Source organism: Sipha flava, unplaced genomic scaffold (assembly GCF_003268045.1).
Source record: "Sipha flava isolate LNK unplaced genomic scaffold, YSA_version1 323_pilon_pilon, whole genome shotgun sequence".
Taxonomy (NCBI): domain Eukaryota; kingdom Metazoa; phylum Arthropoda; class Insecta; order Hemiptera; family Aphididae; genus Sipha; species Sipha flava.
Window position 1 is genome coordinate 116,183 of NW_020273008.1, and position 17,163 is coordinate 133,345.

The 17,163-nt window shown below is 33.4% G+C and overlaps 1 protein-coding gene across 1 annotated transcript; it reads left to right on the forward strand.

The window, feature by feature from the left end:
* Nucleotides 1-985: 985 nt before the first annotated feature.
* On the forward strand, nt 986-10,294 carry LOC112686718 (ejaculatory bulb-specific protein 3-like). Its single transcript, XM_025559129.1, has 3 exons — nt 986-1,136; nt 8,325-8,577; nt 9,820-10,294. The coding sequence occupies exons 1-3, from the start codon at nt 1,101-1,103 to the stop codon at nt 9,963-9,965; spliced, it is 435 nt and encodes a 144-aa protein (XP_025414914.1). The 5' UTR covers nt 986-1,100; the 3' UTR covers nt 9,966-10,294.
* The last annotated feature ends 6,869 nt before the right edge of the window (nt 10,295-17,163 follow it).

Sequence of the window (17,163 nt, forward strand, 5' to 3'; positions counted from 1 at the left end):
AACGAGATAAAATGTTGATGACGAGAGGAGAAGAGAAATCATTTTTAATAAGCAACTCGTTACGTCTCATAGTTGATAATTGGCGGCGAAGTGCCTGCCGTCGACCCTCTCACAGTTGTCGAATAAAGGAGCAGCTAGCAGCATAACGCGTAATCGTCGATAGCCCATCGTTCAAATCCCTCGACCGCCGTTTCGTCCGTTACTCGACCGCAGCGGTTAAACGCAGTACGGCTCTCTCGATATGCGATATTACATAAAACACAGCTCGTATGAAAACGTAATAGATCGCGTTTTAAGTCGCGTTCGCCGAGCAGTCTATTCCTGTTGCGCACGTAACTTACGCGTACGCGTTTGCACTTACGTACGCGGTTAACGTGCGTTCGTTTTCCTCAGCTTATGTAACGATGGACCAGCGATACTTTGCGACGTCCGCAGAGAACGGTCCATTCCGTCCGGTAATATGTGTGATGCAACACGGTTATGGTTTGCGAAGGGAGAACCCTGTTGGATAACCGTGCGGCGCCTCGTCAACATCGTACGCGATACCGACGGAAAATCTCTATACCGTTTAACAGAACTGGAGCCTTGCCGTTTCAACTGTTTTACGTGCCTTATCTGTTGCGGAGGTTATTTGAATTATTTTTTCCCCGTCGGTATTTCTTCGAAATTCTACCGGTGCACGTTAGTCGGACAACTATCTCGCGACGACCACGGCTACGACGTGCTTGAATGCTATCTCGACACGCGCGTTCTCTCTCGCCCTGCGCACACCGCTCGATCGAAATCCGACGTCACCGTCCGTTCGCGTGAATTATCGTCAACAATAAATATTAAAAAAAAGATAGAGAGAGAGAGAGTGTGTGAGCCAGAGAAAGAGAAAGAGTGAGTGAGAAAGAGAAATCCAACAGATATGATTCATTGCAGTGGTTGCGCGTGCGAGAGTGCAGTTCTTGCATCCCGAGAGTAGGGAAAGTCTATAAGAGTACGGTCGGGCCGTAAACCTTCACCAGTGTTACGATCATCGATACCGATACACTATAATACGGATACAGTATCAGCACAGTTAAACACACACACACACACATACGCGTTGTACAAATATGTTTCGATCATCGTCGTCTAGTATCGCCATGAATGTAAGTAAAATTGTGAACTTATATTATTATTATTCTTATGACTAGTACTAAAGATTATATTCAAGACCATCGGGATTTAATAGAAAATGAATTTTATTTCTCTGAACACCATGCTTTCTAAAAATAAATTAATAATACTCATCGTATCAGGGGATTTGAAAATAATAAATTCTATTTTATTCATGCGAGGAAAGATATTTTAGAAAATCGTTATTTATTTTCAGTGCTCGTACAAGCTTATTATACGATTTACAAGTTTATGTCGATATATAGAAATACATAACACTTTTTTTCAAAAATGTTATGATGACTGCGGTCAAAGTGTCAAGCATCTACAGATTTTTTGGGTACTCACGAAAACAATACTACTGTAATTGAACGATAAACTGTTGTTGGCTTTTTTCTGTTTCACAATTCCGATTTGATTTATATTTATCACGATTTTCTAGCACGCTCATAATTTCCATGGCTTCTTTACCTATTTATTGAATTTATATTCGTGAGTGTCGAAGAAGACTTAGCCTTACGTAAAGTCTACTCTTTGAAACCGGCTTAAGCACACACAGCAAGTCACACCGGTGTTTTTTATTTTATACTTTTCGATTTCCTAAATCACTTTTCTGAATGCAATAAATTCGCATCAAATAATTCGTTTTCAAGTGTTGCTAATTTTTGCTACCTTTATATATATATATATTTTTATATGAGTTAAAATTATTCGATATATGATAATAGAAAACCGCGATCAAAGTCATGGGAGTCGTTTTATCATTAATATTCTTCCGCTACGACGACAACGACCTCCATTCGCTCGACGGTCGATGAGTGTATAATAATTAGCGTGAAAAATGTCTGCGGCGTCGAGTGGTGATGATCGGGTGTGATTCTTCCGTTCGCCGAGTTCTCGAGTTTTGGAGAGGAACACCTTTTGTACATTTCGCCCTTTGTATTATTATTAAAGTTTGTGCGGTGGTGTAACCGAACGGATTTCAGCGTTATTGACACATCGTTATAGTCGGGAAGAAAACAAGGCCGTTTGGAAAATTCTTCTGAAATATCGGGGTACGTGCACACGTGATGGATTGCTTGGTTATTTTAATATCACGAGACAAATTTAGCCATACCATGAATCTGTAGTACTCATAGTTCTGGGCCGCGACTCCTTTTTTAGTCAATGCGCATTAACTAATCAAACATGTTTTGTTACTTTTCGTTTACTGAAGTCTTGAGCTTGATAAAGCGTGTTCCATAAGATAATCTCAGTGGTTTCGTATGATACGTGAATGTGTTGAGAAAAAAATGTTACACTTTAAATGAAAGGAAAGTACGGAGAAGAAAATCCCATGCGTTACTGTTTCGGGCTATGGAAATCTATCGAAACTAACGATATTGTTTTTAAAAATAATTTCCACAAGCACGATGAAATCTGATTGATATTATGCTCTGAGTATATTGAGGTTCTAAATACCTGGAGATCGAAAAATGCACACATATCTGCGTACTCGCGAGCTCATGCAAAACAAAAAAAACGCATCGAAATAACTGTTCATCAAACGAGTGGGCTCAAAGAGTTATCGAAATTTTTGTTTTCATCCCGTCGGCAGTAACAGTTTTTTTAAATCCAAACCAAAACACGTAATATTGATACCAACGCGCAGCTAATGATATTACGATATTTATATTATGATGGGCGTTCGACTCGTTTCCCTGAAGATGGTTCGAAACATTATATACGACATAAACAATAAAACATAACCTCGTCTGCCGTTAACGTGTTTCTTTATTAGGTTTTAATCGCACCCTTGAGCGTACCGGTACATTCGTCAAACTATATTCATCCGATTCTCTAACGACTGCGCGACGATGCGCTTATGGGTATGTTACGTAATATTTCACACCGGTAAATCGTTAAGCAATTTGAATGTGCGCACTCGTATAACTCGAGTTTTCCGAACTTTCCGAGACAGCACGTAGGGGCTTTGAAGTAATAGTCTTGTAGTTATTATAATCTTGTGCATATATCGCAGTATAGTAATAATAATAATAGTAAAAATAATAATAATTATGTAAATTCGCAAATGTGACAATATTATACGGTGCGCAATAAAGTATCGTGCTATACGTTATTGCAATATAATATATAATTGCTGCATAATATTTAGTATACAATATAATGTGCGACGACGTAGTATAACGCATCTTGTTTGAAAACTAATTTAGACGCGCAAGCGACGAGACCATAAAATACGTAACGCTTTGTGTGTTACTCTGAATTCGTATAAATTGCTGATTTCGCGATATCGATAAAAAAATTTCCGAGTTCATAAAAACGGCAATCACACAATTTCGGCGAAACGTATAGACGCGTATTATACGAACAATTTAATTGTTTAATTTTTAATTCTGTTACAATATTTTGATTTCGAACGAGAAAAAGAATACCCAGCGCGTTGTTTTCGTAACGAAAATATGCTACTTTCAACCGTACAGCAAAAAAACACAACTCGGTTAGAAACAAAACGATAATCGGCTTATTAATTTGAACCGTCCGGCTCCAAACAGTTCGTAGAGCTGTAGTATAATTCGTTCGATTTATCAAAGACCAAAATATGCTTCCCATATTGACATTGCGATAATCGGAAATTACTACGCATTGGATTTGGTTGTGTGGGATAGGGGGAATGATTGTAAAAAATTAACACGGTTTTTATTTTCATCGATCGTGTATACTCTTATCGTCAATTAAAATTATCTGGAAATCGGATTATTCAAATAAAGTTTACTAAAAAATAAAAATATTTTTAAAAATCGCATCACCATAATGCTGTAAGAAATTTTATAAAATGCAATAATTATTTTTCCGTTTTTAAATTGAGTAATAATATTCTCGGCGGTTATATTATTATTATATCGTCGAGATAAATGTATGCAGGTACGATTTCGAGTAGGTATAGTTCTCGACATTTATTAATTCTGTGAATACGAAACATCGATCGCCAAAATTTGCTGTTGAAAACTTTCGTCGAGCTTAATCATAACTATGAATATTAATATTTATTAAATTAGAACAATATTATGAAGCACTTACGTGTAAATATTATTATAATGATATGCGGTGTATGTTGAGGTATTCATAGACCAACGCAGTTGCACGTATACAATAGTTTTGAGTGCGAATTTTCAATTAAAATGTTCACCGTTCTCGTGCGCGCAATCTGATGGCGAATTATGAGTACGCGTTTTACAATGAGCTCATCGCGGTGGAAATACTGTATAATAATAATAATACTAAACGATAACGACGGATGATAACTCGATGAATTTTCGGGTTCGGATGTACGGCTTACTTACAGTTGACGGTTATCATGGAGTTTCTCTATACCTTTAGAGGTTCCTGTTTTTGAAAAAAATACAAATATTGTAGTTTTTTGACTTGGAAAAATCAACGGTGCACTTGCCTTTATTATTGTTCTGAAAGCATATATATATATATATATATATATGTTATGGACACATTCTAAATATTATGTATTCGATCGACTATGTTTTTGGTGGTGTAAACCGACGAGTATTTACACCGATAATTTATACAATCGTTTACATAACATTAATTATTGTTATATATTATAAAGTGATAAATCAAGTTTTTTTCTTCGATATAATATCTGATATCGTATACACTTCCTGAATTTAGATTAATTTGAAACTAAATGTGATTTGAGACAACTCACCTGCTGATGTTAATGTCATCAGCAATTTCGAGAACCTTTTTGTAGCTTATAATTTATGAAGCGTCTCTTTTTGAGTACGCAAATCTGTGAAATAATAAATAATAGGTTTTAACAAGAATAATATTGCTGAACGTGTTTTATACCAACGGAAAATACAATAGTTGCACTTCATAACATTTTGATGTAAAAAGTATATTCGAGGTTTACGTTTTGCGTTCAAAAAGGAACAACATCGTTGATCGGATACTCTAATAAGACATCTGTCGACTAAATGTACAAGTTAGTGTACATTAAAAAGGATTCGTATTGTGTAGCATGAAAAAATGACGATATAACAGGATTACTCAAAAATTATGTAAGAATTAGTAGTCTACTAAGTCAACTCTAGGTAGTTAATACAACTTCAGGCAATTCACATATTTTCTTTAGCCAAGTTGAAATGCAGTCGACGTGATAACGTAATGTTAATAGTTGGAGACAGAAACGTCATATTACAGTATAACACATTAAAAACAGATTCGTGGATCTGTTCGTGGAATTGTTTCGGTTTCGTGATTCTTTTTAAAACAGATATTGTTTTGTAAAAAAATTAATCAGGAGGCACTATATGACTTGTTGCATAAAGGATGAAAATTACTAAAAAAATTATTTATAAAGAACTCTGTCATCGTTTTTAATCAAAATCATTACATAAATAACTGGAATATCATGTTAAAATGCGAAGAACGTGTTATGAAAACTTATACATTGATAAGGTGATCCGATGGTCGTTTCATTATCAATTTATATTCTTGCTAATTCGTGTTGTTTATTTGCAACACTAAACAGGAAATGAGCGTGATCGTAAGAAACTCGTGATGGGTGTTCTTTTTAATATTTATTTTTTTTACAAAGTTCTTGCGTTTAAAACAGATCTATGGTCGTGTTGAATATAAAAATAATTTTGTTTTTTACGTCATCTGTATCGTGTGCATTATGATATTGATGTATAAGTATAATACGCTTAGTTGACGAGGACCGAACACGATTGCCATATAATAATATTATACTGCGATCTTTAAGAACAAGCGCTGTTCATCTGTACTTTAAAACTTTTAACACTATAAATAATGCATCGCCCGACAAATTAATGCAAACGAATTTGTTGCAAAAATTTTGTTTACCGTGCGTCTAAAGTCTATACGGTTATCGGTCCCCTTAAAGCGATCACGCTTGTTCTGATTTGTTTTACGAATACTTACGTATACTGTTGCTATGATAATTCGAAAATTAAAGATAACCAAATATATTTTGCTCCGTCATGTTTTATTCATTGTCGACATAGTGATGATGATCATAATAAATTATAAACCGATGTTATATTACACGTTATTGAAATATTGTAAACGTATTTATAATGAATACTTTATTAATAACGTGGTCGTAACAATGTCATATACATTGTTGTTTTTTTTATTTTATGTGTATACAATATATATATATATATGTGTGTGTGTGTGTGTGTGTGTATTTTATACGGAATGAAAATCTCCACCGAAACTATTGCCAGTCGTTACGTATTCAAATTCGAATCAATCGTGAGATCGCATAAATATTTATCGGCAAGAATAAGATAATTTATTTCGAGAAAACAACTCTGCGCTGTATACGTATGATTTCTTTTAAACTCCATCTTGACGATTTCTGTTAATGCGTGAGCCTTGGCACGGTCTCTCGCGCATAAAAATGTGCACATGCATCCATCCTTTTATTATTATTGACACGGAATTTTCGAGGTAATAAAAAAACTTGTCCTGGATTGGGTGCGAAGGCACTTTCGTTCACTTTTAAATTGAATTTCGACAAATATAACGGTGAGGGGAGTACGAAACTTTTCCCTTGATTTGCACTTTATTCGTGCTGTATCGATGGGTGGAATTATAAGCGGAAAAATTGTATTACCGACCTTTTCCCCGACGGAGTAAGTGGTTAAAGGTCTCGTCAATTTTACGGGTAGCGTCACTAAACACGACTGATTTCATCCTCTTGGCTGTCAGAAGAAAATTTTAATATACTCGTCAATATATATATATATATGGATTCGCAGTACATAGGTATTTATTTATTATTTTTTTTCAACCGAATATTTTCGTGACGCATAAATTGACTTCCGTTCCCGTAGGGATGTTTATCACGCCACCGACACCACACCGCTACTCTAAAATAAAGTTATTATGGTAGTTATATACGTAAAGGTGTATGATCTACGGCCGTGAAATAACATGGACGCTATTACTATACGATTTGTACGTGTATATATTTATGAGCGTGTGTGTGACGTTTTTACTCGAACGCACTCGAAAATTCGCTGTTAGGAGAATGAGCTGAAAAAAATAAAGATAAATACGATCGATGGGCGATGATGAGTTTATCATTATACACAGTTTTGCACTAATTATATTAAATGTATTTGTGAACTGGAGTGAATGGTCGCAAACGATTAAAATTTAAACGGTTTGTATAATAATTTTTCCTGTTCGGTGTTTATGAACTGCTTTGCTTGTGAGTGTAATGTATAGCGGAAGTAATAGTTATTTTTCGAAACACGAGAGACCGCGAACAAGAAATTGTAAATTTTATTATTATTTGATTTTTCATTGCTTCGACTTCAAATAATATGGCTTGTTCGGTTAGTAGTTGCGGTGAGAACACTTTTGCAAAAAAAAAAAACAACATGTGTATCCATGTATGTTATCGGATGTTGACCATTTGCATTAAAAAAAGTGAAAGACATATTGGCTACGTACTGTTTAAGTCGTTGAACTCACAAACGTGTATAATATTATAATAACTAATGCGTTATTATTAACAAAATAAATTGATAATTTGCTGCCAGAACAACTATACATTGTATGACATGTTTTTCAGCGATATTTTTTTTTTTAAATGTTTTTCGTCAATGATTAACGAATATGGTCATAACTTTTAGCCTCTTTTGCTTTTGTATTTCAAACTTTTTAAATTAAATTTCAAATTTTCCAAAACATTATACAATATTAACAATTTTTATCGGGAATAACCGAATCAATTTTCACATTAATGCCGTTACTGGTTCGTATTTTTAACACAAATCGAACTACCGGATTCGTTTGTATCTATCTACCTGCGCGTGTCTCATCGTTCGGAAAACACGTGGGCAATGCCTTGTTTTCGAGTCGTCTCGGACGAAACGGTCTGCTACGCTACTCGGCGTGTTACCAGAACACCGGAGCGTACTGTCGTCAACACGTGGTTTTCGAGCAGTCGTACAAACGGCGACGGGATCGAGAGTGTGGGGATAAATCGTTATCGTTTTGCTGGTGCTGGTGCATTATGTCGATACGTATTAAACAAATGCGAATAGTCGTAGAAAGAACAAAATCAACAAACAATACACGAACGGCGGATGATCCTTACCGGTTTCTCGTTTGCATTGCAGATGTTCGTGATCACCGTGTGCGCGTGCGCCGCCGCTCTGGCCGTCCCGGAAGACGCGGCAGCCGGCAGGAGAGCGCACGTGGTCGGATCGGACGTGACGGCCCCGGTGAGCATGACGAAGCGGGACGCGCCCATTCCGAACGTTAGCGAGGACGTGCTGGAAAAAGCGCTCAACGACAGGAGGTTTGTGCAGAGACAGCTCAAGTGCGCGACTGGTGAGGGACCGTGTGACCCCATCGGCAGAAAAATCAAAGGTCAGTATGCGCGTGTGTGTGTGCGTACGTGTGGGGGAAGGGACTAGTGGCGGATCCACGAGGGGGGGTTACTCCCCAAAACCAAAAAAAATATATATTAAAAATCAATAATTTTATCAATTAAGTAAAATTTTTTTTTTTTTTTTAAATATGAAGTAAAGTATATAATTTGTATTTTTATTCATACAAGAAAATAATACTCTTAGATTTAAATTAATGTAAAATATTACTTACCATTATCTTAATTTATTTTCAATCGCTGACTGCAATGTTATAAAAAATATCCCAAGGGAAAACATTTTTTATTCAATTATTCTACAAGATGCTTATTCTAATATTTTAATAGTATATCAAATATTTTTAACATTACTCGAGACTACAAATTTTTTTTTTTTTTTAGAGATCAACTAGTAAATAAATTTAACATTGGAATAATAGAGGGGGCTGAATTATGGAAGGGTGTTGATTTAATACTTTGCTCCGGGTAAAAAATATGCTAGATCCACCCCTGCATTTCAGGTATTCTGGTAATTTGGTAGTAGACCCGAGAGAGTTTACTATCGAGAAGGCTTACCGGTCATTAAAATTGAGGGAGTTTACAATCTCCCTCGACGATGAGTTATCGACAAAACTGTTTGGTTTATCTACGTATTTCGTGTTCTCTGAATTCTCGAATTAATTTCTAAATAACCACAGCCCTGTTTTGCCTCGTGCTTTAATCGATTCTAAATATTTTACGTATATTTAACTCTAAAATTTGTAACTTTGCAAATATAGTTCATCCAAATTCGCATTAAATTGATAGTAAAATCATACATGGATCAGGAAGGTATTTTTAAAAAGAAAAACCAATCAAAAATAATACGAACAATATTATTATGTATATATTTTCATATTTCGTACTGCATTTCAAGTGGTGCTCATCTTCTGAACTTAATTTCATATAAACATGTTAGGTTAAAATGTATTCATTCAGATAGACCAGTTGAAATATTAATTGCTCACCGAAGAAAATTTATCGAACAATCCTTTTTTAAAAATAAAAGACGATTAATCACTTTTCTAATGGACGCCCAAAACTGATTATATCTAGCATAATTGGTGGTAACGCTATGATTAAAATTCTAAAATGTAGTGTCTTCTTGAAAACACTCGCGCACACACACACACACACACACACACACACACATGTATACCTTTATACCGTCCGGTGTATACTGAATTTGACTTTTGGGTTTCCAGCTCATGCCCCGCTAGTGTTGAGAGGAATGTGCGTTAAGTGCTCGCCTGCCGAAGTCAAACAGATCCAACGCGTCATGTCGCACATACAGAAGAACTATCCCAAAGAGTACGCGAAGATGATCAACCAGTACCAGAACGGATTCTAATCCCGTCACCGACTGTGAGGCGTGATTCGTTTTCGACGATCACCACTGCCATCGCGGCCACTCTCGACGTAATTTATATAATACGTTTTTACGCGTATAATCGTATCACATAATAATATCTTATTGTAATCAAAAAAAAAAAAAAAAACATAAACGGTCAACAAGGTTTACTAGACTTGACTAGAATAAGTACACACTACGTGTATAATAACGTGTGTGTTATAATTATTACTATTTTTTTTTTTTACATTTATTTTCTAGTATAATTGTATTGTTATTTCCTTTTTTCGCTATGTAAATAAACGACTGAACATAGTTTTAAACGTAAATCGGTTTTGTTGTATTTTCATTATTTTTTCAGCCTTCACTAATCGGTTTCGTTGGTTTCGTGTGTATGACCTCGGCCGTCGCGACTTACTCGTTTTATCGTATGATGGTGAAGATATTAATAATACTAACATCGTCGTCTCATTTAGATCTATCGCTACCATCTATTATCCGATCGGATCGACGTGAAATGTCGTCGAGCATCTATAATAATGTATAATCGGTCGGACGTACTACAGATCGTAATATTTTTTACCATTTCCGTCGTTCTACCGATTTCAATACGTGCACCCACCAGATCCAACTGTTGTTGTTGACAATTACTTCGTTCGTTTCTTTCGTCCGATTATTCGATCGGTCGATCGCTGCAGCGCGTAAATCTTTTATTGAAAATATCATAAAATACTTGGGAAAACATAAAAAAAATATAAACATATTGTGTATTCGCTGTTCCCCACCCATCTCACGCAATAATCCGTTAATGGTTAATGTATTCTTTTACCCGTTGTTTAACAACGATACGTAGTATCGTAACCTTGCCCCGTAATTGCCCGTAATTGCTTTGTTATACCGATAACGGTAAGACCATCAGGTCTCCCGGGCGATCCGTAGTCGCGACGTTGGATGTACGCGCAGAGTCGTCCGGCCAAGAGGCGTTGCGCAACGGAAATGATCGCATTGCACTTTCTCTTGACCTTTGTGTCGCCGTATTCGTGTGCACCGCATAATAAAACATTTATACTCGTATGCTCTTTGCGATAATATACGGGTAAAATGAGGTATAAAAAAATCACACACACACATACTAATAACAACGTATGTGTGTGTGTTTTATGCGCTCGTGTAAATATTTAATAAATCTACCCTTCAGGTGGAGGAAAAAAGTCATGGAAGGGGAGTGAATGAAAGTGAAAACTTTGAATGGACTCTGATTATGTCTTTCTTTTATTTTTTTATAACTTAACAACGTATGCATAATATTATTACGTTGTACGAATACGGTTTCACTTCGAGCAGTCAGTATATACTATACATATATTTATATTAACATGCATATGATTTATAATAATATGCTACTATATGGTGCACGATGGTCAGTAAAATCCAACAGAAATAAATAAGAAAAAAAAAATCACTATTTCGCCGTTAAAAGGATTTTGTACGATTCGCGTGATCTTGCGTACATTATCTCTCATATGGCTAACACGCAAATCGTTTTGACTTGGCGTATTTACAAACGTACCTGGACATTATAGGGCTTAGCACTTGCTTTACATTGCATTGAATTTGATAATACGGCAAGGGAACGTACTTGATGGATTTTCAGATGAAAAAAATTCTCGTCCAATGGAATCACTAGATTTCCATTTGTCTTATTTTATTTAACTGTACGTGTTAAACGAACACATGTGACTAATAACTTAACTTTATGATAACGAACGTAAGTATTATGTAGTATAAATGCACAGACAAAGTATTTATAAGATAAATTTACAACGTATATAATATGCGTATACACGTATAACGTAAAACGTTCTCGAGATCAAACACGGACTTAACCGCATTTCGTTAGTTATAAAAATATATTACATAAATATTATTTCATTTCGTATATTTTTCAACCGTCTAGAAAAAAAAAAAAAAATAAATAAATAATAAAAACGCTAAGATTTCTAGGTCATGCAATAACATTGAACGTAATAAAAGCATTTGTAAAATATGTTTCGAGATATCTGCTACATTGCTATACATATTTTATGAGTTAATTCGTTCTAATTGTTACAGCAGAGTTATAAAAAATACGATATTTTATAATGTATTTTGGAAACTCGCCTTCGTACGGATACATTAATTGACGGATGTTTGTGAGATGCAATTATTGAAAATGAATATTTGTTAAAAAATATGATGATCACTTGAAACGTATTGTACTAAAAGATAAATTAATAAATTAATAATCTGCAAAAAATAATATTATATAAAACACAATGTAAAACGATTGAAAAAACTTATTGTACAGATACTTAACGTGATCAAGTATGGTATATTCTATATATATAAAAAAAAAAATTGAATTCTGGTTTTTAACAAGTTTGAAATGGTATGTCAGATTTATTATTTATTACGAGATAAAAATTGAAAATTTTTTTCACCAACCAATTGATAGAATTAAAATTATTATTTTGTTCGACGTATTGCTATTGTCGTTATTATTTTATTGTTGCTCTCGTGTGCTACGCGATGCAACTTGTACAATAATAAGTCTTATTAGGCATTTGTGAAATGTAATAAGCTCAATCGCTTCAGGAACATACAAATACATAATAGCAGAACAATAACATAATTCGAATGCCATTAGGATTTGCATTTCTCGTTTTCATAAGCAAAAATATACCCGAATTCGAGAGTTTTAGACGCGCAACAACGATTTAAATATATTAAATTGTTGTCACTTACCGATCGCTTTTGGTTCGCATATATTTTTAAACTCCAAAAAAAGCATATCTTATTACGTTATTATAACATTACATACTAGTTTAAAACATATTTCTCTTTGTTACCATTTTTCAAGCTTCCTCCGCCGTTACGACTAATTCACGTAATTTATGTGTACTTCCACAACGTACTGCTAGTACTAAAACCGAATACGAATTTTGGCATATCCCTCTTGTCTAATACGATAGTCGACGACCGTTATTAGATATAATCTATTATCATGTACCCTTTTTTCGAACCGGGAAATTCATCGAGTATTTTTGTGTAAGACCGTCTCGCGACCGCCGAAGATAATATACTACCATAAGACGTAAGCAAACTCTCGATATATTGTACAACTGGTATTTTCTGTTCTACTCGTACTACGGAAAACGATAAGCATTCTTCACTGTCTCTGACCGTCGGTTACGACTTAAAGTAACAATAATAATTTTGTTTGCATAAACGAGTGAACACGACGTGATATGTCGACTCAAAATTGTTGAGCGTTTTTGTAGTTTTGTTTTTCGAATGCCGTGGCTGTAATCGAGGGAAATACGCTATTAACCACTTATTGAGGCTAATATGGCCGACGAGTTATAGTAAAACCGATATCATTGCGATCGCATATTAGACTTTTAAAAAAGTCGTGATATAATATCATATTATGCAAAGAAACTAGAAACGTGTCGCCCAAGTTCCACGTGGAAATAATAATTAATACCAAAGGTCGTAATATTTTATTATTGAAATATGTCGAACAACGATCATTGTTGGTTAGAACAGCGTTTAACAACAAATTTTCCCGAAGAATTTGATTTTTCGTTAAACTTTTCTTTTCAATGTAAATATAGCTTATCTCCATGTATCACTGTGTTTCGGATCATATCTTGTAATAATAATAATAATTCTAAGTTATACCGATATACTATCCTTTGTATTTCCGTCGAGCTGTAAACAAAAAATCAAACGTGCTAGAATGCGTATCAAAAAATCTAATCCAAAAAATAAATAATAATTATTTGTCACGCAAAGTTTATTTTGATTACTTTTATACAGTAGCATAAGTCGGGTTACCTCACTGTACGTACCGTAACCATATTGTTATACAATATTCACCGACACGTCCGATTTCGGCGCGCGCTTTTATAGTATGATAGCGCCGCGTGTTTATAATATATTATTAAGTATTGTAAATGTGTGTCAAGGCGCCCCGAGCGTATCGTCATCGTTGTCGATACATTGCTCGACCCCTTAAGTGTTTCCAATTTATTTGTTTGCAATAATTAGCGTATAAATTATAGATAACATATAAGAACATACAGACACATCTACATATGAATTAATTATTTTCGGATTGACAGAATTATTATGACATATTTTGATTAAATAGATAAAAATATATATTTAGAGGTCATACGTTGAAAATACATCGAATAAATGTATCATCTAAATAGTAAAAACTACAACATTAGAATTATATAAAATATAAATACGAATCAGATAATAATGTAATATCGGTGAAACAGGTATAGCTAAAAATGGCAGCGGAATAAAAATGAATCTTAGGTTTAATTTTTTTCAGTTTAGGTTGAACAAAAAAATATATCTAGATCAAGTTTCATTCACAAAATACAAGTTTATTGACTCACGTGCACTTACACGTTCAAGTATGCACGCGTCTTGTATGTTTCACCGTCGCATAATATGTAAATTACAGTGCTATAATGTGTACAGTTATTCGTCGCCAAATTTAAACCTGAAAAAATACATGTAATTTTTCATCGGATGGTTTTATTAAATTTATAACGAATTTTGTTTCCGTTTAATTTCTCTCGAACATCCATATTATCCTCCGTTTACCCGACCAATTAACTTGTTCAACTTGGAACGGACGAAAGAACATAACTCAAGGTCTTCGTTAGTCTTTCTGTGTTTTGCATTAGATACAAGTTATTGAGATATCAACTTATTGCTTACTATATGCTTATTGTTAATTGATTAAGTCTTGCCGTCCAAAAGTAAAATACATTATATTTGATGACTTCATGAGTATGTAACAAACAAATAATAATATTTCGATACGATTACTACAAGCCTATACTACAAAAACAAATAATAATTATAATAATAATAATAATAGCAACAAAAATAACTTCTTCTAAATTAAAAACTCATAGCTTAACTGCCCATTGTCTCATGTTTGAGTTCAACATCAGTATGAAAGAGGAAATAAATTAAAAGTCCCATTGAGGTTATTCATTTTTCGCTCGTGTACTCATTGTACCTAACGCTACGGTAGGTTTTTTTCTTTTAGCCAAAACTTACACAATTCGCATTCAAATAAAGTTTAAACAACGTTATTTTTTTTTCTTAGAGGATACACAGTGCGTAATTTTTCATCTCTACGCTGAACGATGTATAGAAAAATACCATTGCTTCAAATTTCCGTTGAAGTGGATGGAGTGAAATCTTTCTTTTATCATCGAACTTATGCGAACGTGAGTTTTTTTTTTAATATTTCCATTTTCCAGTAAAATATTAAAAATATAATAAATATATTTAATATGATTAAGCATTATTAATTCATGTATATTTTTGTTCGAAATAAAATTAATATTTTCGAAGGCCAATCTTAACATCATTAAGATTTTTTTAAATTAGAGCTTGAATGCCGTATAAGACTTCTATTGTATCGTATTGCAATTTAAGTTTTTATACTTAAAATTAAATAATTTTTTTATACTCGAAATAGAGAAAATAATTTTAAAATGTATTTCAAAATAATAGGAATACATTTTATTCAAATGATTTCATTGTAAATTTCACGGTTTCTCTCGATTTCCGATTTAAAAAAAATATCTTTTAAAATATTTGCATGATTTCCATTTTACCCGTAATAAAAATTCACATATAAAAATAAAAATACATAACTCACCAAAAACCCATCAATGAAACTATTTCACTCCATTCATAGATTATAATTAGTACGAAAACGTTCGTGTTTTAAATAATAAATTAAATTAATGAAAGTTAAAAATTAAATCATATTGTATAATAACTTTTTCATTCCATATCTGCGTACTCCTGTGTGATTTGTGCGGTATAAAAATAGAATACATTTGAATCATTATTCGGTAAATATGAAATATGTCATTATACGTATTATTTGTACAACGATCATTTGTTGATTATAAAATACACTGGTGTGTTTTATAAGGTCGTTTTTGTTTAATTACATTGAGAATTATTGTAGGTCCTTACTTTTTTTTTCGCCGGGCGTATTGCGAACACTGTGCCGGTTTAATACTGATCAAGTATGAAAAACGATTACAAAAGTTCATTATTAAAATATAATGTTGTTTTTTATTATTGCCAATTAAGCGATTGAGATAATTTTTTATAAGTTATACTGAAGGTACCATATTCAGAGTTTAAACATAAACCAAGGCGGGTTTGAAACACAATTATGATAAATTACTTCAAAATGTTAACTTTCATTGTATTATCAGGTAAATCGAGGGTTCCAGAAGTCTTGTCCATCCCTAGATTAGAATTTTTCAACGATTCAATACCTATGATTCACAGAAGTATACACCAGATCATATTTATAAACCATGGGAGGCTTTGACCGAAGCTAGCCTTAGCTTATTGACCTTACGGGGTTATTTGCCTTCTCTGTCTAAACACTTTTTTTTGAGCAATAAATCTGCATTAATGGTCTCGTATGGTATTTCACGAAATCGTACTCACATGGAATTCTAATTTTCACCGAAGTTCATACAATAAAAAATAAAACCTGGAGAGAAATAGGGATTCACGATTCAGGAAAAATGTTAGGTTTTTCAAACCAGCTTTCTTTTCATAAATAAGAAAACTGTTGTTGGTTACGGCTTAAGAGGCAATTTCAAAGTCAATTATCAAGTCAGGAATCCTTTAGTATGAACTTAATTTATATTAAAAAAAAAAAAACTTGAAAAAAGACATAAACGGATAATTTTACGATTTTTTTCTTTTATTATTATAAATTCTTTTTTGACTAAAGTTGAATTGTATTATACAGAAAATAAAATACTCAGTAATCATTTATTACATACATACTAATCTTCGATTTTTAAGATGACTTATCATTGCTTTTAAATGTAAGCAAATAACAAGACGAAGGTCATACATTTGGTTTCCGAGTGTCTTCCTAATTTAAGTAATATCATGAATGTTTTCAATAATTAAAATAATAAATAACTCGATAAAAATCAACTTGTAGCTAGTTTTGTTTTATGTTATTAAAAACTTTAATTTTGAAGACTTTTGAGTTAAAAAAAAAAAAAAAAATTAAAAACAATAGATGGTTTAGTTTTTTTTTTAAGTTATATACATTATAATATCATAAAATTCA

What these genes read in the sequence shown, in the direction of transcription:
- LOC112686718 (XM_025559129.1), top strand. Translation starts at nt 1,101, where the DNA reads ATGTTTCGATCATCGTCGTCTAGTATCGCCATGAAT. An exon ending in CGTCTAGTATCGCCATGAAT is followed by an intron (nt 1,137 to 8,324) that starts GTAAGTAAAATT and finishes TTTGCATTGCAG; the next exon opens with ATGTTCGTGATCACCGTGTG. An exon ending in CATCGGCAGAAAAATCAAAG is followed by an intron (nt 8,578 to 9,819) that starts GTCAGTATGCGC and finishes TTGGGTTTCCAG; the next exon opens with CTCATGCCCCGCTAGTGTTG.